A 25,942-nucleotide genomic window follows, 5' to 3' on the forward strand; every position below is an offset into this window, starting at 1 on the left:
AAATGCTGTTCCCAATGATTTAGAGAACAGTAATAATTCAAAATCAGATGGAGATTACATTCAAGCGCTGAAGCAGCAATAACTACTAAATCTGACCTGAGCAGTGAAAGGTCTCTAATGCTCAGTGGGTCACCAGACTGTGCAGTTCTATTTAGGTCATAGAATCATAGAACCATAGAATGGTTCGGGTTGGAAAGGACCTTAAAGATCATCTAAATCCAACTCCCCTGCCATGGGCAAGGACACGTCCCACCAGCCCAGGCTGCCCAAGGCCCCATCCAACCTGGACTCGAACACCTCCAGGGATGAAGCAGCCAAGGCTTCCCTGGGCAACCTGTGCCAGTGCCTCAGCACTCTCATAGTGAAGAATTTCCTCCTTATGGCTAGTCTGAATCTGTCCCTCTCCAGTTTATATCCATTGCCCCTCATCCTGTCATTACAAGCTTTGTAAAAAGTCACAACTGTTAACCCCCTTTTTTTTTTTTTTTTAACGTTCCTGCCCCGGTGAGACTCGAGCAGGAGTTCTCACGGCGATCACACAGCCGATGGGAGAAAAGGCCCGGCTCCCCCCGCCGCGTCCCCCTCGGTTATAAAATGGCTGAGGGACCCAAGACGAGGGGAAGGCGCGGAAGGACCCCGGCCCTCGCCCCCCCCCCCCATCCCCTCCCCCGCCGCTCACCTGAAGGCGGGTCCGTCCCCCGGGGCGCGGCCGTGCGGCCCGGCCGCGCCGCCGCCCCTTTTGTTGAAGAGCTTCTGGAGCAGGGTCGGGGCCATGCTGCCGCGCCCCCTCCTCCACTCCTCCCCGCCTCTCGCACCGGCTCAGCGGGCGGCGAGCGGCGGCGGCACTGGCCGCATCCTCTCTTCTCCTTCCCTTCCCTCCCCCCCACACGCCGCCGCAGGGAAGGGGATGCGACGGCCCCTCCTGGCGGCCGCTCCGCACGGGGCGCCCGCACGACGCCGGGCAGGGAGGGAGTGGGGGGGGGGGCCGGGCACGCGCCGCGCCGCGCCCCTCCGCCTCTCCCCATTGGCTGCGCGAAGCACCGCCCCCCCCGAGGCCCCGCCCCCGGCACGTGGTCAGGGGCGGAGGCGGCGGGGTGCGGAGGGGGGAAGGTGGTTCAAGGGGGAGCGCGCCCCCGCGCGGGGAGTGGGGGGGGCGCGGCGCGTGCACGCGCGTCCCCCCGGCATCCACCTGGTGCGTAATTCGTATAGATGATAGTGGTAATAGGCGTACTGATAGGGTATTGATAGCGCTTATCGTATGTCCGATGGAGATCCGTGACAAGCGGTGTCCCTCAGGGGTCCGTACTGGGGCCGGTGCTGGTTAAGCTCGTCATCAGTGACACTGACAGCGAGATCGAGGGCACCCTCGGCAAGTCTGCAGATGACACCAAGCTGAGTGGTGCAGTTGCCACACCGAAAGGGCGGGATGTCATCCAGAGGGACCTGGACAGGCTGGAGAAGTGGGGCTGTGCGAACCTCCTGAGGTTCGGCAAGGCCCTGCACCTGGGCCAGGGCAACCTCTGATTTTCAATACAGGCTGGGGGATGATGTGGGGGAGAGCTGCCCTGCAGAGAAGGACCTGGGGGTGCTGGTGGATGAGAAGCTCAACGTGAGCCGGCAGTGTGTGCTCACAGCCCAGAAACCAACCATATCCTGCGCAGCATCAAAAGGAGCGTGGCCAGCAGGGCAAGGGAGGGGATTCTACCCCTCTATTCCTCTGTTGTGAGACCTCATCTGGAGTATCGTGTCCAGTTCTGGAATCTTCAATGTAAGGATATGCAGCTGTTGGAATGGGTCCAGAGGAGGCTACAAGGATGATCAGAGGGCTGGAGCACCTTCCCTATGAGGACAGGCTGAGAGAGTTGGGCTTGTTCATCCTGGAGAAGAGAAGGCTCTGAGGAGACCTTATAGCAACCTTCCAGTACCTGAAAGGGGCTACAAGAAAGCTGGGGAGGGACTGTTTACAAGGACAGGTAGTGAGAGGACTAGGGGCAATGGCTTTAAATTGGAAGGGGCAGATTTAGGCTAGACGTAAGGAAGAATTTCTTCACCATGAGGTGAGGCACTGGCACAGGTTGCCCAGGGAAGCTGTGGCTGCCCCATCCCTGGAGGTGTTCAAGGCCAGGTTGGATGGGGCCTTGGGCAGCCTAATCTAGTGAGATGTCCCTGCCCATGGCACCGGGGGGTGGAACTAGATGATCTTTAAGGTCCCTTCCAACTTGAACCATTCTAAGATTCTATGATTTTACAGGACAGTTTAACGACTTGGGTGAGGGGATGGAGTGCACCCTTGGCACTCAGTGGCATCAAGCTGTGCCAGGGGAGGTTCAGACTGGACATCAGGAAAAAATTCTTCACAGAAAGGGTCATCAGGCACTGGCACAGGCTGCCCAGGGAGGTGGTGGAGTCACAGTCCCTGGAGATGTATAAAAGGGGGGTAGATGAGGTGTTTGGGGATATAATTTAGTAGTGGACAGGTATGGAGCTGATGATGTCAAAGGTCTTTTTCAACCTAATGAGTCCATGATTCTGTAGCTACATGTGTGCATACATATAGACGTATGTAAGTACATATGCATCTGCTGTACCTGCACACACATAGATTATATATTTGTGATTTATGGCAACTTTTTTGCCTGCTGAAGCAAGTGCAAATAAGCCAGCCCCCTGCATCAGCTGGGGCCATTCCCCAGTTTGGCTGATGGCAAAGCACCATGGTCACAGCCACTCCAGGACACTCTCCTCCCTCACGACAGCCAAGCCTATGGCCTGGCAGAAGTCTGTTGGGTTTTTGTGAAACTCTCACCCCTCATTTTGCTCCACGCACAAGTTCCAGTCACCAGTCCAGGAAAGTGTTAATCTGATTTTTTTTCTAGTCCTGGTCTCTGTAACGCAGAGACCCTTGGCGTAAACATGTATAAGTACCGTGATTCCCTTGAAGAATCTGAACTTTGACTTCAGTCTTTGACAAGGCAAGTGAGGACATTTTTGTGGGAAGGTAGCTCTGCTGAGACAGTGCCTATTTTCATTAATTTTTCTTTAATTGATCTACTTCATTGACAAAATAATTAGAGAAGAAGGTCATTTGGATTTTCCATTTGTCTGTTTAATATGGGGGAGAGGGCTGTTTGTGCAGTTTTGCCCACCAGCAGGATGACACCACCACGCACCCACAAGAGAATACGACTTCGAGTGCTCCTTTCTAACCAGCAAGAGATGAGACATGGAGAATGGTGATCACTACAATAGTTGTAATGGATCATTACAATAGTTGACTGAGGGGGAGGGCATGCTGGTGCTTTTGAGCCAGCCTTTAAGTGGCTGGAGAGGCTGATTTCTCTTTAAAATAAATATCAAGAGATGACTACCTACTGGCCTGATAGTCTGATCAGCTGTGCTCTCTGTAACACCGGCCTGAATCTTGTAATGCTCAGCTGGCCCCGTCTGGAGGTCTGTTCTCAGAAAGGATCACCGTTTTGAAGGCTCCCAACCACTTTACCCATGAGACAGAATACCCAACATATATCTTTCAGTTTGGATGCTCTTACTGCTTTTGATTCTTTACTTTCACCATCATCAACAAATACCCCTGGTCATTAAGCTCAACCAAAGCTGAAGGACAGAAAAGTGAGAGGACACTGATGACAGCACACTGAAGGGAAGGGAATAGCAGGGTGTGGCTGGACAAGATGAACGACACCACAGTTGACAAAGTTATCAATGTGAATGAAAATCTAGGCATCCAGCTCCAGAAATAAGCACTGGACTGTATTTCTCACATAAAAGTTTTGATAAACTTGAAGTTGAAAGTACCATGGCTGCCACTAAATGGCTACATCTGCATTAGCAAGTATTGCTGACCAGTGGGGGCAGAATCATAGACTAAACCAGTTGTCTTACAGAGCCCAGTGTCCACATCACAGGTAATTTGCAGTGGTTTTTTTTTTTGGACTAATTATAATCTGGTCCTGTGAGCAGAACGACTACCAGTAGTTGGAGCATACTGAGTGTGTTTCTGAAAAACGTCTGATTTAGTTTCATCCAAAAATGATCCACTTCGTATGCTCAGATGCCACTCCAAAATGTGAAGAAAGACAAAGACAAGTGAGGACAACTGGGATACCCTCTTCAAAAATACACGTGGTCTGAGCAAAAATGGCACTGTAAATGTACACTACATGCTGGCTGATGATCAGTGCAAAATTAGTTCTCAGTATTTTCTGTTTACATGTGTGACAGTCACTGTGGTCTGAAATTGATTACAAAACATTGAGACTTATGTTCTGAAGGTTATTTCTTAAAAAAAAAAAATATAATGTGGAAAACACAGCAGAATCAGCAAAGGAATATGAAATAAATTTCACAGTCAGTGTCCCATCCCAAACAGAGTTTGGCTATAGAGAACACCTGGCAAAGCAAATGCAGTGATTTCTCACTAACTCAAGAATGCAAAATATGAGCAGATGTAAAGATAAAAGCCATACCATCTGCCAAGCAAAGGCCATTTGCAGCAAGATAATGTTTCTACACCCCTCAGTCTTCTAGGAAAGACAGGAAATAAAAATGTGGCATGTAAGAATCAAAACCTTATTTGTAATACTCTGACTAAGGGTCAGACTCCTGTGCAGAGAAAGACAATGTAAATGATGAAACATCAGTCAGAAAAGGAGCCAGGTTCTTAATGTAGAACTACATAGGACTTTGTTAGAAAGTTGTCAATACTTAACAAGGATCATTCAAATCCTGGAATAGCTGGATGCTTGGATAATTATTTCTGTGTCTCATAGAGCATAAATTTCCCTGAAGGTTCTCTCCTGAAAATGTAGGAACTAGGTTTTATAGCCTTGGGTTAAAAGGCAAGTCTCCTAAGTTACCCTTTGCCTCCCTGTCACTTAGACCTGGATGAAACTTTTGAGTTCTGTTACAGGTGCTTCCTTTCCATCCCTCTCAGTCCTGAACACACAAGTCCAAAATGCTTCTAAACCTTTCTTGTCAGAACTAGGCTTTGGAGCCAGAGTCCAGAACAGGTAAACTCTGAAGATTTAACAAAAAATTGGTTAATCCAGGATGCTTGTTAATGACTCACTGCTTAGTGTGGTGACACACGCTTTGTAAGTTACATGAAGGCACCTAAATCTTGCTACACTTTGCAATGCATCAGCAACATTTTGGATTCTGTAAAATAAATAAAATGCTATATTTATTGCTAATTCAAACATGCCAAGTAAAATATTATATCAAAAATGTCTAGAATTATTCTCTCTCCATACAGCTATTATTACTATTTAGTATGTTAAGCCTCAATTACTCCACAGAGAACTTTAAAACCTATTATGAAATGTATTCTACTTTGCAAGCAGGGGCAGAAACCAACAGAAATGGAGAGTCTGGGATTGCAAACCAGCTTTCTCAGCCTCCATCAAATGGAGCATTACACAGCTTGCACTGCGGCTGCAGCAACTTTTCCCAGGCCCAGAACAGTGCCACAAATGTGCTGCCTTAATAGAGACAAGTAGTTTCACTGTCATTTTACATAGAACATACAGTCAGCTGAAAAGGTAAATACTAATTTAACTGTGTCAAAATTACTGGGAAGTATTAGTGTCTGTACTGAAACATTTTATTTTCAAGTCTTTCATGTTTAAATAGAGAGAAGGCCAGATAAGGGATGTCTTCTTTCAGTCACCATAATATAAATATTAAGTAATATGGTGACAATTGGGATTGTCTGAAAGCAATTACAGTCCTCTGAAATCACTACTGTTACGTATTTATCTTTTCAAACTTCCTGAAGCAAAAGGACACTACTTTTTCCTCCAGAAGTGCCTGAAGATATACGTACCTGTGAATCTTCAAACACGTGTTTAGAACCAGGTTTGGTTCCTCTCTACAACAGAGTTATTAGCATCGATAGATGGTACTGCTAAGCCTCCTGCCAAGGACGCTATCCAAAGCCTAGCTGGAAATCCTCACGCCCCAGATTTTCAACAGTGAAATCCCTTGTGGGACTTATTGTTTGCTGGCTGGACTCTTGTCTTTAAATCCATTCTGAAGTAGTTCACCTTGGACTTCATCCTACCCAAATCAGATGCATACCAAAAAGGTTTTCTACATAATAAAGAATATAATCATCATAACTGATATTTTATTAGCTTTCAGTGACAACTATGATAAACAGCATTATATGTTTAGATGAAATCGTATTAATATACATACATTTGCATCAAAAGTGAAGGCAGGAATTCAGCAACAAAACTGACATCTCGCATCAGCACTATGGCAACAGTGGCCAGAGGTGGCTAACACTTCAGGCCTCTCCTTCTTGCAAGCCATGGCTTGGACTGTTAATCACAAGTCACAGGCACTCCCTGCCATGACTTCTCATGGCCCTGGGGGTCCCAAATGCAACTCTGCTTATGTGCCTCTAAAACATGTTTTAAGCAGATCTAAAACATGTAGCTTAAAAGTCTGCTTATTTTTGCTTTAGTCTTAGCTAAACCATTTCTTCTTAGAGATCCGCGTATCTGAAAATTAGTGACGAGTAAATGCATGACTTTTCTTTCAATTTCTGTCATATTATGTCAGCTTTGTGTAGAAAATTTTCTTTTCAAAACATCTTGAGACAAGAACATATGGTTCTTTGTTTAACATTGCATTTTAATACAGCTTAGAGGGATCAGCTCAGAGTCAACAGCCGTTCAGTATGGGGTTAATCTGGGACCTCTTTATTCAGCTTTATGTACAAGAAGACTTGGTGAAGATGGGGAAAAATATGCCTGCTGCCAAGATAACATATCTGTTTTTCTCTCTCTTGTCTGATGTCTCTTGCATGAAGATGACACACTGGATGTGCCAGGTCACATGGGAACAGCACATGATGCAACCTATGTGTCACACGGTACAGGAAAGGCTGAGTGGCTGCTCTATTGCACAGCAAGCAGTGAAAGCATCCTTACCAAGACTGTTAACAAAAATCTGCATATTGGAAACTTCCTGATAGCTGTTCTGAAAAGCTGGTGAGGGATGTGTTTCCATTGCTTGTCAGGTGGATCCCATCAATACTCCATTGGGCTGTATTCTGAAGCTACAATTCAGTCCAGTGAAAACCCCACAAACGTACAATTACTCCTACACAAACCAAAATGTTTTTAATATCCTTAGACAATGCAGTTCTGCACTGAGCCAAAGCACTCACCTTCTGGTGGAATGAAAGTCTTCTGTTTTCTTCACAGCATCAATACAGATTTAGAGGTGAAAAGATGAGAAAGAAAATGAAAGAAAAAGCAAAAATCCTACTGTGAATGTGTACATATTTGCCCATCTTACACAATCAGCAACTATTATAAATAATCTTTATTTTACAGTTTATTCTTCCATGAATGCTATTTGACAGGCTAGAATAATTATGAAATAAATTTGTTTATTGTGTCTTCCATCAGAGTACAAGTTTTAGGATGATATATGCATTTCTCAATGATAGCTTCCATAGTCAGGGAGGAAAGAAGAGGTGGAAATGAAGATTTTATAACTGGCTGGACATAGTTGATCCACATCCTTTGCTCTGACTGATTTTTTTTTTAGTTCAATTAGGCTGGAGTATCATACTTGGTGGAGTATTATCGTACTTGGTGGAAGGGATCTCCAACACACGTTTATCTAATGATAATACCCAAACTAATTTTATTGGGTAGCCAAAGCTTTATGTGTAGGAAAATAAAACTCTGAATTAAAGCATGTAACAGACAATTCAGTTACAGTGGCTATTCTTAATGCACTGCTTTACAAGTATTTGTTACGTAAACTATTGGAAGTGTCTAAATATGGAGATATTTTGGTGATAGGGAATATTTTTAAATTACAAGATCAGAAAGCATTAGAGGATCACAAAGGCAATTTGCTTGAAAACAGATTTTAGAGGACTTTACAAAGTAAGCCTGACTTTGAAAGAGATTATTTATCTATCAGTGTTGCACACAATTTAATATATTAATTTGAACATGAAATTACTCAGTAAATTCTTGACAAAGTCAGACTATACTTGTATTTTACGATCTGTCTATACATTAATATGTATAGTAATTATGCTACTGCAGTGCTTCAGGGATATATATTCAGCTCACATATTTTCCCGAACCTCCTGCTGACACTGAGAGTTGCTCAATTTCTCTCTTGTTCAGCTCACATCTTCAAATTAGCACAGGGATTGCCTCTTTATTTGTACTTCTAAAGTATCTTTCACATAGGGACTTCTGAAAAACTACTGTAATATGAAATACTAGTCAAGAATCTAGACTATTCCAACTTGGCAAGAAAAATACTGCAGGGACTGTGTAAGTCTGCTCCTGGAAGAATGAATCACTACTTCTTCCTGAGAGGAAGCTGCCAGCAGCTCTTGCGGGGGACACACACACCCCCCAACAAAACACACATTACTCTGATGTCTGCTAAAGAAATCTCTTCTAGACTGTACTCACTTGGCTAGCAACTGCCTCACTAAGATCACTTCTCCTACGCCACTGCACGTCACCTATGCTAAGCATAATGATAAAAATATCTCAAGCCAGTGACCATGACCAGATGCCTGGTGACTTAGAGATGACTCAAAGCTCTGGTGGCCTTTGACACAGTGGAGCATGTGAAATTCCTGAAACAGCAGCATGACCTGGCTCAGAGAGAGAAATGCCTTAGTGTGGTTCCAGTGATTCCTCACTAACTGTTCCCAGATGGTAGCAGATGGCTTTTCCTCCTGTTAAGGGTTCCCAGATGCAATATGCAACAGCACTTGGTACTGATAACCTCTTCTGTTCAACATCTGTACAGAGGCTGTGGGAATGATCACGATGTTGCGTATGGACTGCACTGCTATTAATACCAATATTACTTTCTCTTTTATTTCGATCTGGGAATTAGAACTGCCCTTTGACACATCTGATATTGAAAACATACAGAGAGAGAGATTAAAACCAGATTGACGAAGCTCAAGTCCAAACATATAAAGATGACATGAATTAGAAGAGAAAGCCTTTGGAGGATATAATGAATAAAAGATGAATGTGGAGGTTTCTGGGATGGATTAGAGAAGTCCAAGAATAGGGAGGCTCATTTTGATCATCAGCATTCCTAGAAGGACTGTAAGTTTTTGCAAGAGTTGGATCCCAGCACTGCTCTGCCCCTTCTGCTTTTGCCTCAACACACAGCTCACTCTCATGATGCCTGTGAGCACAGGCTGTGGCCACGCAGACCCTTTGTCTGCCTGGGCATTCTGCACCTTGAGATGTCCCAGCAAAGTTTGTTGATGGTTTTCACAACTCTTGGTCAACACAAGTGGCTGAAAGAGATCATTTGCCTTGGAGCAATTATCTTGATGTTCATACTCCGGGAAGAAATACATTTTGTTTTCAGACCTTAAGATGACTGGAGTTATGCAGTGTTTCCGTTTATGTGGTGACAGTCAGTTTTGACAATTTGCCGGGATTTCTGCAGGTCACAGCTTTTCACAAAGCCTGCATTTCTCTCACGAAGCATAAAACCAGGCAAAATTAAAAGAATCCTTGTCTTTACCCACCTTTCCAGGCTTTTGCTGTGTGTGTATATATTGAATCATAGACTCATATTATAGTTCGGGTTGGAAGGAACCTTAAAGATCATCTAGTTCCAACCCCCCTGCCATGGGCAGGGACACCTCCCACCAGCCCAGGCTGCCCAAGGCCCCATCCAACCTGGCCTCGAACACCTCCAGGGATGGGGCAGCCACAGCTTCCCTGGGCAACCTGTGCCTGCGCGTCACCACTCTCGGCGTGAAGAAATTCTTCCTTATGTCTAACCTAAATCTTTCCCCTTCCGATTTAAAACCATTCCCTCTCCCCGCTACGTCGCGAGCAGCCCCTCCCCAGCTTTCTCGCAGGCCCCCTTCAGGTATCCTCAAGGAAGGAGCCTATTTTCCTCGGCATGATGCACGCCAGCCGGGGGCGCCTCCATTGACCCGCGCCCGCCGCCTGCCGCCTCCCGCCCCCACCGACTCCATCCCGCGGCGGGGGGAGGAGCGCTCGGAGCGCTCAGCGGCGGCGGCGACATGTTGAACCCTTCCCCTCTCAGCCGGCCCGGCAACCCCGGCAACCCCCGCACCTTCTTCGACGTGGACGTCGGGGGCGAGCGAGGTGGGGCGGGAGCGCGGGCAGCGAGGACGGCGCCCGGCCGAGGCCTCCCCGCCGGGGCCAGGGCCCGGGGGGCGGAGAGGGAGGCGGCGGGGCCGGGGCTGGTGTCCGCGGGGCAGCGGGACAATCCCCGGTTCCAGCACAGGATGGAGGGTGATGTGAGAGAGAGCTGCCCTGCGGAGAAGGGCTTGGGGGTGCTGGTGGATGAGAAGCTGGACATGAGCCAGCAATGTGCGCTCGCAGCCCGGAAGGCCAAACGTGTCCTGGGCTGCATCAAAAGAAACGTGGCCAGCAGCGCGAGGGAGGGAATTCTGCCCCTCTGTTCCTCTCTTGTGAGATCTCATCTGGAGTATTGTATCCAGTTCTGGAATCCTCAACATAAGAAGGATATGGAGCTGTTGGAACGGGTCCAGAGGAGGCTACAAGGATGATCAGAGGGCTGGAACACCTTCCCTATGAGGACAGGCTGAGAGAGTTGGGCTTGTTCATCCTGGAGAAGGCTTTGAGAACATCTTATAGCGACCTTCCAGTACCTGAAAGGGGCTACAAGAAAGCTGGGGAGGGACTGTTCACAAAGGCTTGTAGTGAGAGGACTAGGGGCAATGGCTTTAAATTGCAGAGGGGCAGATTTAGGCTAGGCATTTGAAAGGATTTCTTCACCATGAGGGTGGTGAGGCACTGGCACAGGTTGCCCAGGGAAGCTGTGGCTGCCCCATCCCTGGAAATGTTCAAGGCCAGGTTGGATGGGGCCTTGGGCAGCCTGGCCTGGTGGGAGGTGTCCCTGCCCATGGCAGGGGAGTTGGAACTAGATGATCTTTAAGGTCCCTTCCAACCCGAACCATTCCATACTAAGTGCAGCAGACTGGCACAGGGCCTCACCTGGTATAGGTCCCTGCCATGCTGCCTGCACATGCTGCTGGTGAGACGAGCTTGGGCTGGACCCAAGCAAGCCTCTTGTCAGGCTGAGACTTGTGGATGGCTGCACCCACCCCTGTGTCCTGAGGACCTGGTTTGCCGGCCTGGGGTGCGCTGGGCAGTGATCGCCTGCAGAGGTGAAAGTTCAGGCAAAACAGTGATTCCAGCTGTTCTCTTGGCATTGACAGTGTTGCCAGATGTCATAAGAAAATCTGGGCAAACGGTCAAAATGGAAATAAGAAAGCAATCACATGGAAGCTGGGGGAATATTTGAAAGCGTAGGTTTTTAGAATTTGTACGGGTAGAGATGAATGCTGCCCTTTTGTCAAGATGTTGCCTATTCTCAGTCATTCTGCTACTAAAAAGAATAAAAGGAGAAAGTCTGTTAGATGATTTGCCTTTTATTGACGTTCAGTTGTCTCATTTGTTTTCATTCCTGTATTAATTAAAATTAATATATTTACATTTAGCTTCTGGTAGAGTGAAGTGATGTTGACTAATTGACTGTGAGGCTGATGAGAAAACAGGAGCGTCAACTGACAGTGGCTGCTAGTAGTGAGAAGTAGCTCTCCGAGAAGCCAATTTGTGAAGGGATGAGAATTTGACACAGAATCTATTTACTGACTATTACAGGATCTGTTAGCTACTCCAGTTTCACTTCCTCTAGTTTAAAACATGTACATTTTTTGATTTAATGATTGCTTGTGACTGTAAATTGCCATCATTCCTGTGCACATTAAGTATCACTGTGTCCTAGTAAATTTGGGGCTTAAGAAAATAAGGGGCAGCATTAGCGTACATGTTTAGCATAAGCTTTCTGATCAAATAAAAATCTTCACGAAACCAGTCTTTTTTATTGTATTCATTTTTGATTGAATGAGCTACAGATTTATGTTAAATTAGATAAAATAAGTATGCATGTTAATATATATAATTTGACTTTAATATATTTATGTGTGATTTCTCACACATTTTTTGGCAGAAAATGCATTAGGCATTTTTAGTAGATTTTGGCAGAATTCATTGTTGATAATAACCTTGCTAAAAACCTAATCTAACTGCCAGTGAATGCCTTGAAACAACCCCAAAATGTACATTTAATAGTAATTAAATAAAAATAATCAAGTCTGAAAGTTCTTTGCCCTGTAATGCTAAACACATCACTATGCTGAGGACAAGACTTAAAAATATGTCTCATTCTCTCCTTGTCATTTCAGTTGGACGCATTGTCTTTGAATTATTTGCTGACATTGTACCTAAAACTGCTGAAAATTTCCGTGCGTTATGTACAGGAGAGAAAGGAACAGGGCCTACCACTGGAAAACCTCTTCATTATAAAGGATGTCCCTTCCACAGAAGTAAGTTCTACAAAATCCTGCTTTGCTGTTCGTAACAGAAGTATTTGAAATAATGTCAAATAATATTTCAAAGCACTTGCTTAAGAATTAACTTGACTGAAAGTATGTTTTTGACTTTTTGATCCTCCTAAGGGCTAAATATTCTTACCGTGCAATAGTAAATTGACAATAGTAAATTATAAATTTACTAGGAAGTTAGTAGTAGTGAAACTAGTTTACTGTGAATTGTGAATAGGTTGAAATGAATTTCAGGTAAAGAATTAAATATTAAATGTTGTCAACTGAAAAGAATTACATAGGGGACACTTGATAAATAAGAGATGTTTGTTTTGTTTTATTTAGGTGGAGGTGATGGCGACAGGGATTGCTGAATTGTTTTTCAGTATCACATTTGAATTGTTTTTCTTTGTGCCTTTCCTGCCTTGCTGCTATATATTATAATTATTCTCTTTTACAGTTATTAAGCAATTTATGGTGCAAGGTGGAGATTTCTCAAACCAAAATGGCACAGGTGGAGAAAGTATATATGGTGAAAAATTTGAAGATGAAAACTTTCATTATAAGGTACTGTATTGAAAATACTGATTTTATTCTGTCTTTGACTTTTCTGTGACTTTCATTTTTCTTCAAGTTCAGAATTAGTGCTCTTTAGTCCAAGGTTAGGGTATTTTTGAGCAATGGAAAGAAAAGTAGAAAAAAAACCCCAAAATAACTTGTCCTTAAAGTCTTTGTTGAACACAAAACAAATACTTGTATGAATGCATGTAAAGTAAGGTCAACCTCATTAAGACAAGCATCATTTAAATTTTCTTGTAATTGCACCATCAGAAATTAATTTGAAACAATGCTTTAGTTTTCATTGAAGTAGGGATATTATTTTTAAAAAGTGGATTTTGTCAGTATTATACAGTATGTTAGCATTAAATGGATGTTATGCTTTTTTTTTTGTTTCCATATACTAATAATATTCATAGGATTAAGTGTGAGAAATACCTGTCTTAAGAAATGGGGAATCCATGGTAGATTACAGAGTTAATACAAAGGAAAATTTAAAAGAAAGTTATTTTCAATTATGTGCGAAGTGAAAGGCTGTTTATAGATGTCTTTTTTGCCACCCAAAATGCTGGAAAAATCTGCTGTGAATAAAGCAAGTTTTTGAATATGCAAAGATCTCAATTTGAGGATGTCATTTTAAGAGAGGCTGGCTTTGGTAGCAGAAATTCTTCCCCCTCCCATTATCTATTCCCACTTCTCTATAGGAGGTCACTATTTCATTGTTAGCAACCATTACTGCAGTCCCTCAAGCGGTTTTGCCAGCCCAGCTGTGGGAAGATAGGAAGGAGCTGTGCTGCGAGAGTAGGAAATTCTAAAATGGTGATTGTCCTCAAAATCAACATCTAGTGACACCAGTACTTAGCAAGTACAACTTCTGATCAGCAGTTTTCTCAGGACACGTCTTGTGTCTTTTCTGGTTTCTTGTGCAAAGGCATAACCTTCAACTGTTGATTACCATTCTTCAGGCTGCTTTTTGTCATCAAAATCAAATGCAATTGTTATCTCCAGAATCTGTCTTTTGACATAAGATTGACTTATTTTTTATGCTTTTGGAGGAGGAATGTTTGCCTTCTGTATTCTTAAGTGATTTTTTTAAGCATTTTAGTTCTACCTTTCCTTAAAAATGGGTATCACAGAAAGGGAAGAAGTCTGCTTTTCATCATAGCGTACAGCGGGTCTGTGTACTTTAAGCCTACAATTTATACAGTATTTGAAGGTCTCAGAAAGTGTTACCTGTACACTGTGACTATTATTTGGCTAGCAGACTTAGCTGTTCTGCAGAAAAGTGGCAACTGTAATAATTTTTCTGAGTGCTCATCTCTGTTCTCAGCTGTGTGTAAAGGGCTGTGTGGCTGGAAGAAATCCCCTGTGCAGGAACTATTAGTAATTGTGTTTCAAACCTGGATGGGAGTACTACTTGGAAACAACAAAAATAATATGTTCTACAAGTACTCCTCAGCCAGGACACCCACTGCTGTAGGTGTAACAACTCCCAGCATTGGCATTAACCATTTTCATATTGTGTTATTATGTGATAAAATATAGAGTCACAGAAGCATTTAGATTGGAAAAGACCTTTAAGAACATTAAGTCCAGCCCTTAACCTAGCACTGCCACTTTCACTATAAACCATATCACTAAGCACGAGATGTGCACATCTTTTAAATACCTGCAGGGATGGTGACTCAACCTGGGCAGCCTGTTCCAATGCCTGACAGCCCTTTCTGTGAAGAATTTTTTTCTGATATCTATCTGAACCTCCCCTGGTGCAACTTGAGGCCATTTCCTCTCATCCTGTTGCTTGTTGCTTAGGAGAAAAGACTGACACCTGTTTCACTACAACCTCTGTTTAGGTAGTTGTAGAGGGTGATAAGGTCTCCCCTCAGCCTCTCTTTCTCCAGATTAAACAGCTCCAGTTCCCTCAGCCTCTCCTCACAAAACCTGTGCTCCAGCCCCTTCACCAGCTTCTTTGCTCTTCTTTGCAGACACTCCAGCACCTCAATGTCCTCCGTGTAGTGAGGGGCCCAAGACTGAGCACAGTGTTTGAGATGTGGTTTCACCAATGTACAGGCTCACAATCACTTCCCTAGTCCTGCTGGCCACACTATTTCTGATAAAGCCAGGATACTATTGGCTGTCTTGACCACCTGGGCACACTGCTAGCTCATATTCAGGTGGCTGTTGAACAATACCAGCAGATCCTTTCTCATTGGGCAGCTTACCAGCCATTCTTCCCCAAGCCTATAGCTTTGCTTGGGGTTGCTCTGACCCAAGTGGATGAATGACTCCTCAACACCACTGACTAAAAAACTTAGAGACGTTGTTGTCCTGTGGTTAGAAGAAAGCCCTAGCTGCAGTTGTGCTTGCCTACAAAGACTATTTTAGGAAAAGAAAATATGTTAGTCCTCCACTAACGTGGCATCGGAGTCCATTACCAAGTTCAGAGTAAAAACTGGAAATGTAGCTCCAGCATTCTTCATGGAGTTAATTACATTTGTGAAATATGGTAGGGGGATTGGAACTAGGTGATCTTTAAGGTCCCTTCCAACCCAGACCATTCTATGGTTCTATGTTCTCTGAAGTTTGACACTTATTATGGTGGTGCTCATAGCACTGCCGCTTAACGTTTTGCATTGGTCCTTGTCACAGAATCTTTCGCTCCCTGAAGAAGACTGTTATTGTTACTTCTTTGGTTGTACTATCAAGTGAGATCTAGAGGTAGTTATGAATGGAATGCAAGTGATCCCCATTGCTATACTTCTCTGACTGCTCAGCTGTAGCAAAAGTTGTCAGTGTGCCAGGGATGAGTTGAAGAACTCACTTGGATCTTTCATAGAGTCTGGAAGCTCAATTCCCATCATCTGTTGGCAAAGTATGTTAGGATTTTAGTGTGAGTTAAAATGCCTCTACTACATATACATTCACTGGGTCTTGCACTTAATCTAGAAGTCCTGCGAAGTGTTCTCAAAGTACTGTCTCAGACAAGAGTGAATTGTTTTGGTTAATGCTCGAGGTCACCGGAACTACCTGTTGTTCTTGTGTTTGTGTGGTTGCCTGTAAATTGCAATAAGCTGGTAGACTTTGTCAGTAGTCAGCTTACCATGTCAGACCAATTCCACCGCTCCTTTTTTGGTGTCACTTTTCCAGCTGTGCTATTGTGGAACACCAAGCTTACGCAGTCTTCAAATCAGTGTTGTTTACTGTGGCATAGTTTTGCCAGCCTTGAATTTGTCAGAGAATCTGATCTTTTTTTGACTTTTTTTACTATATTTATGAGATTGCAAAATGACAAGCAGAGACCATCACAGGAAAGACACTCTATCTTTCTGTGTTTTTTTTACTTATAGAAAGAAAATGCATGTGTGACAACAGTTCTGTTTATAAACAGGGACTCTGATAATGGAACTAATTTTGAGACTTGGTCCCAAACAAAATGAGGTTGCATGGAAATGTGAAGATCAGAACCATGAGGCTGCTGTTCCTAACTTTCCAACTTGTCCTCCAAATGTTCACAAACGAAAAGAAGAAATACAAGTGAAAGGCAACACCAGAGCCTATTGTTCCTTGACTCATTGTTTACAAACCATTGCTGTCTAGCATTAGCTGCAATTGAAAAAAAAAAAAAGAAGTAAGATTTACAGGTCTTATTCTATTTCTTGGACAGTGAATCAGTGACCAGCCTCAAATGCTATGTGCAAATATCTCCAATAGAGGAACCCCTTCTGACTGTTTGTCAGCAACTACAATACAAAGTGTCAGATATTTGTTTTGGAGGCTGCATTCCTGCAGGCTTGCTACCTGATACCTTCTCTTGCTGTGAAAACAGGTTTCCTCTCTGTCGTTTGCCGTCTCCAATTCCCAGGATGAGTTTCAAGATTAGAAGAGACAAAATCAAAATGATTCTGGTAGCTTTATGTTGGCGAGGTGCACTTTTAGCTGTACAGCCTTTTCCCACAGTTCCTGAGACAAATCCTGGTTGAAATATTTAGATTCATTGTGCCATATGACTGGGCGAACACCTCGAGCAAGGTGTTATCCCTACTACCATGGAAATCCAAACACTGCGTGGGAAAACAGTTTTCAAAACAACAGTAGTAGAGACTATAGGGATGAACCAGATGCTTAAATACAGCTGTTTCAGACTTGACTCAAACTGATCAACTGCACATTGAGCTTTGAGGTGTTCGCCATAGCAATTTCTGCTTCTATCTTCTTTGTGCTGTCATACACCTTTTTTTTTTTTCCCCCTCTCCTCCCCATAGTATCACCTTTCTTAGAAGCAGGGGAAACAAGATAAACAGTATCTTCTCAGGCTGAGCTGTTAAATAAATTGTCAGTTTGTGGCCTAGCAGCATGAGCCAAAATAATTAGATGGTTAAAATACCAACAGTATAAAAACTGGTACTCTAGGAAAGTGAAGGAGTTAAAAGAACCAACCACCCTCTAAGTAATAAAACCAGAATCCCCTAAACCTCACGGTTTTACAACATAAATTAGTGTGATTATCCCTTATAAAATACATACTCATCTTGACAGTGTAACATTAAAGGTGGTTTAAGTGATGGCCAGTGGTCTTGAATAATCCAGTGAGGAACTACACAAATCTCTTGGGTGATCTGTCTGAACTCACCAGCTGTGCAGGGGATTGAGCGTGCAAGAAGCAGACAGGTGTCAGCATCAATTCACGCACGTGGTTCTGCTTGCTAGACGTCTAGGTGGCAAGTAAAGATGCAGAGCTGGGCCTTTGCTTTCTTCAGTCATGGTAGGTAAAATTAGTTGCCAACTATACGTAGCTGTCTGGTTGTCGTTATGCTGTCCTTGCTATATGTACTAATAGCCTTATAGAATCTTGTGTATGGTTTCATAACAGATCTTTTATATGTCTTTCCCCCAATGCAGCATGATAAACCAGGGCTGCTGAGCATGGCAAATGCAGGACCTGGTACAAATGGTTCTCAGTTCTTTATTACAACGGTACCTACTCCTCACCTGGATGGGAAACATGTGGTGTTTGGCCAAGTGATCAAAGGAATGGGTGTAGTTAAAGTATTAGAAAACGTTGAAGTAAAAGGAGAGAATCCTGCTAAGGCGAGTAAAATCCAAAGCTCTCACGAATGATTTTATTCTTATATGATGTATATTCATTTCTTCTAAATGCTTGGTGTAACGTTTAGACCTGTTAAACATTAACCAGTTATTTTTACTAACAGTGTTAATTTCTATTTACTGTCCTTATTAAGAAGCTTTTGTTCTTTTGCTGGAAATTTCCCCTGCACGAAGAATCAATTTATATTTATTTTTAACACAGCTGTGAGGGTGGAAGCTTTTATCATGGTGAAGGTGGAAATGCCCAGCTAGAAGTGTAAGATGGGTGACAAAGTTAAAAGATGGAATTCACAGCCCTACCTAAGTGATATGTAATTCTTATGAGTTTTATGTCAGAAGTTGGTATATTTCTAGAAAAGCAGTCGAGAGTGTAGGTCATGTTGCTTTGTGGTTAATAATACCTCTGTAACTTTAGAAGACTTGGCAGTTTAAGAAAGAAATGTCTTCTGTAATATAGTAAGTATAACTTCAATGTTGTGCATTTTGCTGCAGCTCAGCTTGCTGTCAGGTCTTCTTCCAGCCCTTCCGTGAAGCGTGTTCTTGGAGTGCTGCTCCTCTGAAGGCAACGCTTTCTGTGATAAAAGCCTTTTGATAAGGATAAGCTAATGATGGGTTTCTGAAAAACCATTTTTACTTAATTTCAAAGAGCAGTCAAAGTTGTGGAATTTTTTTTTAATTGTTTTAATAATCAATACTACTGTTTACACTTTATTTTTACAGTTGTGCGTCATTGCAGAATGTGGAGAGCTCAAGGAAGGAGATGACTGGGGAATTGTTCCCCAGGATGGATCTGGAGATGCTCATCCAGATTTTCCTGAAGATTCAGATATAGACTTGAAAGATGTACGTATTTTTCTTTTAAGGTACTTTACAGAATGCAAGACTTGTGGGTAATCTGAGTTGACATATTGCCTGTGATGATGTTTACTGAGCCTTTTTTCTTAAAAATCAATTAATGCCCTGATTCAGTGGTGACATTCAATTTTAGGAAAGAATGCTGAGGGAGAGGATTGCTATCTCTTCTTTTTCAGTGCTAAATGCAGTTTATTTTCTCCCCAGTAACTAACCCCACAATTACTTATTCTTCTTACACTTATTTTTTCTGTTGTTTCTTTTTACTTTTTTATTGCTGTAGTGACAATTTTTAATTACTAGAACTCCACCCTGCAGATGACTAACAATATTGTACCTACACACTTTTTCTGTGCAACTTTTTAAGTATCCACCCTTAAAAAGATTTTGCCTCACCTAGTAGAAATAATAAAGGGTCAACCTTTTTAAAAGATAGTTGCTACATCAGAGGTAGTGGATCTCAGTTCCCAGGAGTTGTTTGCTCTTCAGGTTGCTCAAACTGAAGGAGGACCTGTTGTTGAGAATTAGGGAGCAGACTGGTGGAAGCAGCTCTTCTGCAGGTTTTTACTTTATCATGAAAGTGATATAGACAAACTGTGCAAATCAAACAGTGTTCTGTGAGAGGGGAGGAAAGGGGGTTGCATGTGTAGATTCCAAATACAGAATTGGAAACAGAATAGTGAAAAAACATGAAAAGGTAGGAACTAGAAACTTCTTGTATCTGGCTATTGAGAAGCACTTTAGCTTGTGAAAATGTTTTTGGATAGCATTTGATGTGGTTCAGAACTGAACTTGTCAAGTGCCTGCCTGCTTTAAACTTGTTCATAGAAACTATAGAAACCATGGTGACATCGGTCTTGTGCTGTGACTGGGTTTTTTTGGGATCATTAGTTCTAGTAGAGTGAACGTGTAAACAGATAGTATTGCAAATGGCAATATATACATTTGACAGAGCTTAAGACAACTGTGGTATAGAGAGCAGTAATTATAAACTGTTCAATTCCACTGGAAAGGTAACTTAACACTTGAAATGTATGCCATTCTGGAAACAGAAATTGTGGATTTCATTTTCATTGTGGACAGACAGTTGTTCTTCTCCTTCCGTAGATGTTTTAAGTGTTTTGAGAGATGGAGAATTGTGTTGATGTGACTTGCAGTTTGAGAGCGTGCAAGTTCAGCTAACCAATACTGCTTTGAGAATCAGAAGACAAAATTTTCTCAGGAATAAGGCAATCTTGCTTGAATACTTTGTTAATGTGTCTTCTATGAACAATGGTCAACACCTTTATGAATAGCTCTGTTTGGGTAGCATCATTTAGGGGAAGGACTTGAACTGCTGTGTTGTCTGCTATTTTCTCACCCTTTATACTGTAGAAAACTCATTAGGAATTGAGTCTTTCAGACCCTTGTGTTATATAAAGTAAAGAAAATTATAGGAATAGCTTGAAGCTAATATTTGTCTAAAATTGGAATATTTTTCTGAGAGTTTATAGTAATCTTTGAAAGAGGACGAACATAGGATCTTACTGCTAAATATTAAGTAAATCAAGACTTCTTTTGTAAGTACATTCATACTGTATATTTCCCATCTATTTTATTAGGTTGACAAGATTGTGGCCATAGCAGAAGACATAAAGAATATAGGAAATACTTTCTTCAAATCGCAGAATTGGGCAGTGGCAGCTAAAAAATATAGTAAAAGTTTACGGTAAGGCTATCATTCAATCAGGTAGATTCTGCAAGCCAAATTGATGCTGCTGTCAAGCAATGTTGTGTGCATTTTAGAAGTGCCTGTGGCTGTGTTTGGGGTTTTTTTTGTTTTTGGGTTTTTTTTTTCAAAAAAAGAGCCTTCTTAGTCTGGAAAACATCTGGTTGAATTTCAGCTACTTATTCGTCTTCTCATTGCTAGGTAGGAGCTGTGGCCAGGAGGTATTGTTTAGAACTGACTAAATGCTCTTTTTTTTAGTACTCTTGCTGTGTTGGTACACAATTGGGAAGAAAAGTACAATAATATACATGGTAATTAATGGTCAGGAAAGGAGGGAGATACTTTTTCTCCAATTTCTAAAATATAGTGGGTTTAGGAAATTGGTAAGTTCATGAGAGAGTACCTCCAAATGTGACAGTCCACTTAATTCGTTATTCCATTTTTGTGCGGCTCTTTACCCTCATCTTGACTCCATGCATAATTGAGACTTACCTTCAAATTCATCGTGTCTGCTTTTGTTTCCATACTGCTCATTTCTTCTCTTACTTTTTACTTTATGTATATGAGCTTCTAGGAAAAAAGTTTGTGGTTTTTTTTTTTGTTACCTTGACCTTTATCTCTATCTGATCGCTGTTTTCCTGGCAGTAACAAGAATGAAAGAAAAAGAAGTCAGGCATATTTAATACTTCAGCTGAGTTTCTAACTGACTGTGTTTCAAACAAATTACATCTTAATGAAGCATAAAAATGAATCTTTTACTTAGAGATACTAACCCAAGATGCAACATCTCCTGCTGCCCTCAAAAAGTCTATCATAGACCAACAGAAACTCCAAAGCAAATAGAATATCTATGTAAATCTTTCAGGTCACTTAGAAAAAAAAGGCTGGAATAGATCTTTAACGAACTTTATGTTGTGTCTGTCCATTTCCTTCCCCCATTCTTAGATAAATATCAGGTATAATTATGCCATCCCTCACAATTAATTGTCTTGCTCACTCTGAAGCAGACCCAAAGAAGGCTTTTCCAGGCTGAGTAGACAGCTTCTGTTTAGTGATTTCTTGTCCTTGTGGATGGAAAGGATAGTTACTTTTCTCGAGTAAACAAATCTGATCATTCCAGCTCTTCTTTATAGGTCATACTTTTGTGGACATGCCCTGTTGTATCTTGAAATCTAGTAGTTTATGTATGATGATGCTCTTTGGCTGGCACTTCCCCAGAACTGATAGCAATGAAATAGCTCTTGCCAGAGTATCTCCCATGTATTATGTACAACTGACTTAGCAAACCATCTGACAAAATTTGGTTTTTTGTCTTCTTACCAACTGTAACCATTATTGTCTTCTGTTCTTGTCTTATTGCTGCTTAACGAGGTTTTAGAAATTATTTTATATGCAAAAATTGACACTTTTTTTGTCAAAAAATACATTAGTTCCTATTGTCTCCTTTGATAGTCATCTTACTGATTTCTTTGACATGGAAGCTCTAATTCTTTTGCAGAATGGTTGCTGTCTTTCATGTTTTGGTGTAATTTATAAATATGACAGGCGTGTTTTGTTTGAAGATCACACAGTTTGATATAATAAGTCTATTTTTGCTTTTTACCCTTTTCTTTTTCTCTCCTGGTTCTCAACTTTCGCATGATGCCCAGCAAATGGAAAAAACAATGTCTTTATTTACTTTTTAAATGTTGCTTATTTTTGTGGTCCAGAATTGCATACAAACTGTGCAACACTCAGGGCACGCAAAGGCACTGATCTGCAAAGGCTGTTAATCATGGCAGGCTTAACATGTGAATGCATGCAAGCACAAATTTTATTTAAAAAAAAAAATGACAAAAATTGTATCAAGTAGGTCATTAAAAGAGTTAGAGCTTTATATCCACAGCAGACCTTTGCTTCTTGAAATAAAAAACTGACAGCATGAGCACATTGTAAACAAAGAAGAGTGAGGTACAGTTTGTCTATCCGTTTGCCTGTGAAACAGGTGCAGTAAGTGATTTGGCTTAGTCCTGAACTAGTGTTGAAGTTTAGGGGAAAAAAGTCGTGGAGGAAGACAGTGGAAAGACGGTGGAGATACTAATGCTCATAAACCACTCTCCTTTACAAAGTAAATTTAGCTTCAGAGTTTAGCCATAAATGCCTGAACTTATTAAAATATTACTGAGAGAGCTGAAGAATAGATGACGCTTCCCATGAATATGGAAGGTGCAGTGGTGGTGTTGACTTTTTGCCACTGATAAGCAACATGTTTTTTTCAGAATAAACAGTCATTGAGAGAAATTCTAGTGGTTTCATGCTATTTAGAATAGTGCATTTCTCAAAGAAAAAGAATATTTTTAGTACAGTGGAGGGATAGGAGTTACAGGAAAACATTTGCCAGTGAGTTAATCTTTTTTTGTCAGGGTAGGTCTTATGTATTTAGTTTAATAAATATTTGTAATAGTGGAATTGAAGCTGCTTTCAAAAATACCAGTTTGGAGAGGCCAGTTTACACACATCTGTGCAAGGATAGCTAAGGGCAGAACAAACTAGAAGTTGCAACACTAATATGTGTTCTTTGTTAATCTGTTTTTCTGCAGGTATGTAGAAGCTTCTGAAGGAGTGGCAGAGGAGGCAGACAAACCAAAATTAAAGACTGTAGCTTTGACCTGTGCTTTAAACATTGGCGCTTGTAAACTAAAGCTATCAGACTGGGAGGGAGCCATTGAAAGTTGTTCAGAGGTAAATTTAATGTTTCGTATTTTGATTAACAATTGGCCTATGTAAAAAATGGAGACATGCTACAAAGCTTTTATTAAGAGTCTTCTGACAAGCTTATGATTTGAAAGTAAAGAAAGTAGAAGGCTGATGGTGAAGTTATTACTAACTTTCCAGTATGTAGCTTTTTAGAAAGATTTTGAAATTGAAATGATTCCTTAGGAACAAGCAGAAGAGGGCTTTTTGCCAGAAAAAAACCCACACATTACCATTGACAGTTTACTTTCCTAAGAGCAGAACTAGTTTTTATATTATGAAGAGTTAAACTATCTTCAGCGAAAGAAGAATACTTTTCTATGGAAGACATTTTACTTGCTTTTAAGTTTGATTGTCTTGTATTTTATTAATTGAAGTGACTTTTCTATCTAAAGTCTATTCAGGGATGCTTAGTGGTGAGATGAAACCAGGGGATAGGAAGGAAGAATGAAGGAAAGAAACAATAAATATGGAACTATTGAAAGATAAAGGACTTGAAAGGAACAGTGACAGACATACTGACAGAATTTAGTTCATTTAAGGAAACTTTAAATAATTCAGTAAACCTCTGCAGTTTGGAAGGAAACTAGTAAAGAATGTTCTTATCTGTTAGCAGAGAATAACAAGTAGCATCTCCTAGGGCTTCATGCTGATGGCAGAAGTCTTGGCTACTCTGTGTGAAGGGTCTTTAGAGAGCTGGCCTGCTTTATAGCCTACTGATTATCACAAGGAAACCTTTCATAAACCTATACTCGGTATGAGCAAACGGGGGATGAGGAAAGAAGAAAAGTTAAAAAAACCACGGTGTGGTGTGATATCAGTTATCTAGAAAATGGTAGGAACTGAAACAGTGTTGAAGTATTAGAGGCAGAAATTATTAATCATATTACTTGCCATTATGGAACGCATACCTCCTGCCCCAAAGTATGTTCTTTAAAATAATCACATTTTCTAAGGACAAAAAATGGGTTCCTTTTGAGTGCCGGTTTGATCTTTGGGAAGAGGGAGCCAGGGCTGGTGGATGCTGAAGCACAATGATGTTATTAGGTAAAAACTGCTTCACAGAGGAAGTGGTGTGGGCTGGCACATTGTCTTGATGTTAACACACTGTTCACGCTAGCACAGTGGCATTTTCTGACTGAGGGTGAGAAAACGTTTAGATCTATCTGAGCCTTGTCTCGCTGTGCCAGGTTAGAACGTGTTCTGTAACCACCTCTCTGTCTCTTCTCTCCCACGCTTGGTTTCCCAGCTGTAGGGTTAGTCTTGGTTCCATGTTATGCTCGTGTATACTTGTCCTTCACAAAAGCCCCCAGCCCACTTCCAGTACAGTGGTATTAAAACCGATTAGCTCCTGTTCAGTGCTGCAGCAACGCACTCCTTTTTATACAGTTCATGTTTTGACAGCCTACCCTCAAACCAACTGGGGAGATTGTCTGCTGGTGTGAATTGTGTGATTTGCAGAGATGGGAGGCTGTGAAGTATATGAAATGTTAATGTGATAATCCTATTAAATTTACAGGCTCTTAAAATAGATCCAGCAAATACTAAAGCTCTCTACAGACGGGCTCAAGGATGGCAGGGAATAAAAGATCTCGATGAAGCATTGGTAATGATCACAATATTTAATTTTTTTAAAAAAGAAATCTAAACATTAAATGAGAACATTAATTTATATTTCTCTTTCATTTAAGGCTGATCTTAAAAAAGCTCACGAAATAGCCCCGGAAGACAAAGGTAAAATAATGCTGTTTCTTTATAAACTCTTCACTTTTTTCTTAAGAATGCAACAGACTAACCAGGGCAGCATTTAAGAGGAAATCAGACAAGTGTGATGCCAAAAATGCAGGGTTCTAACAGCTTAAACACTGATGTACTGGAGTGCAGAGCACACTGAGGTGAAAAATCTGGTTTTATACAGCATGATTCTTCTGTTGCACTGGGCAACTTGCTTATGTAGGTCAAAAGGATGCCTCTTGAACCACCTCAGAGGGGTCTCATTAACTTTCTTAATTCCCTGGCCTAATTGGATAAGATTTTGAGCTCATAAGCATAATATTGATGCCAACACAGAATTTGCTACACTCTTGTCTACCTGGTTACTTTACTGGGTGTAATAGCAAAGTGACAGGGTTTTTTTGCTGCTAGTATCTGACCTAATAGAAGATCAAATACAGTTCTATTAAATTAAATAACATAGGTGAATTGCAGCAGCCTGACCTGGTCTTGACATATAGGGAGAGCTAATGTAAAGCGCTTAGCGTAACTGTATTGTGGACTTTGTTTTCATGCAGCTATCCAGACGGAAACACTCAAAATCAAGCAGAAGATTAAAGCCCAGAAGGAGAAAGAGAAGGCAGCTTATGCTAAAATGTTCGCTTGATACTTTTTTCTAAACTTTTAAATCTATGCACTAACTCATGCAAAAGGATAAATGAAGCTGCTTTTTATTTGCCTTGTACTGCAGTTTTTGGTGTTTACAACTCAAAAGTCATAATAAAGACAAACTGCTCAAAGGTGAAGTGGTTTTCTTTTTTTAAGCTGTAATAACCATGTTTTGCAAA

At 41.6% G+C, this 25,942-nt stretch overlaps 2 protein-coding genes across 3 annotated transcripts in view; one reads left to right on the plus strand and one right to left on the minus strand.

Annotated features, from left to right (window-relative positions):
• The window catches only part of FNIP2 (folliculin interacting protein 2), a 51,350-nt gene extending 50,490 nt beyond the window's left edge, over window positions 1–860 (minus strand). For both annotated transcript variants that reach the window (XM_069855839.1, XM_069855837.1), the window contains exon 1: window positions 680–860. In XM_069855839.1, the coding sequence (XP_069711940.1) occupies window positions 680–774 (95 nt within the window). In that variant the 5' untranslated portion in view covers window positions 775–860. The remainder of the gene's footprint in view (window positions 1–679) is intronic.
• A 9,164-nt stretch (window positions 861–10,024) lies between these two features.
• On the plus strand, window positions 10,025–25,900 carry PPID (peptidylprolyl isomerase D). Its single transcript, XM_069855827.1, has 10 exons — window positions 10,025–10,157; window positions 12,287–12,427; window positions 12,885–12,991; window positions 17,882–18,070; window positions 18,809–18,931; window positions 20,542–20,648; window positions 23,228–23,369; window positions 24,901–24,987; window positions 25,073–25,115; window positions 25,673–25,900. The coding sequence occupies exons 1-10, from the start codon at window positions 10,073–10,075 to the stop codon at window positions 25,759–25,761; spliced, it is 1,113 nt and encodes a 370-aa protein (XP_069711928.1). The 5' UTR covers window positions 10,025–10,072; the 3' UTR covers window positions 25,762–25,900.
• Window positions 25,901–25,942: the final 42 nt, after the last annotated feature.

The sequence above is a fragment of the Phaenicophaeus curvirostris genome, chromosome 4, assembly GCF_032191515.1.
Source record: "Phaenicophaeus curvirostris isolate KB17595 chromosome 4, BPBGC_Pcur_1.0, whole genome shotgun sequence".
NCBI classification, from domain to species: Eukaryota; Metazoa; Chordata; class Aves; order Cuculiformes; family Cuculidae; genus Phaenicophaeus; species Phaenicophaeus curvirostris.

What these genes read in the sequence shown, in the direction of transcription:
- PPID (XM_069855827.1), top strand. Translation starts at nt 10,073, where the DNA reads ATGTTGAACCCTTCCCCTCTCAGCCGGCCCGGCAACCCCGGCAACCCC. An exon ending in GGACGTCGGGGGCGAGCGAG is followed by an intron (nt 10,158 to 12,286) that starts GTGGGGCGGGAG and finishes TTGTCATTTCAG; the next exon opens with TTGGACGCATTGTCTTTGAA. An exon ending in CAGATATAGACTTGAAAGAT is followed by an intron (nt 18,932 to 20,541) that starts GTACGTATTTTT and finishes CTATTTTATTAG; the next exon opens with GTTGACAAGATTGTGGCCAT.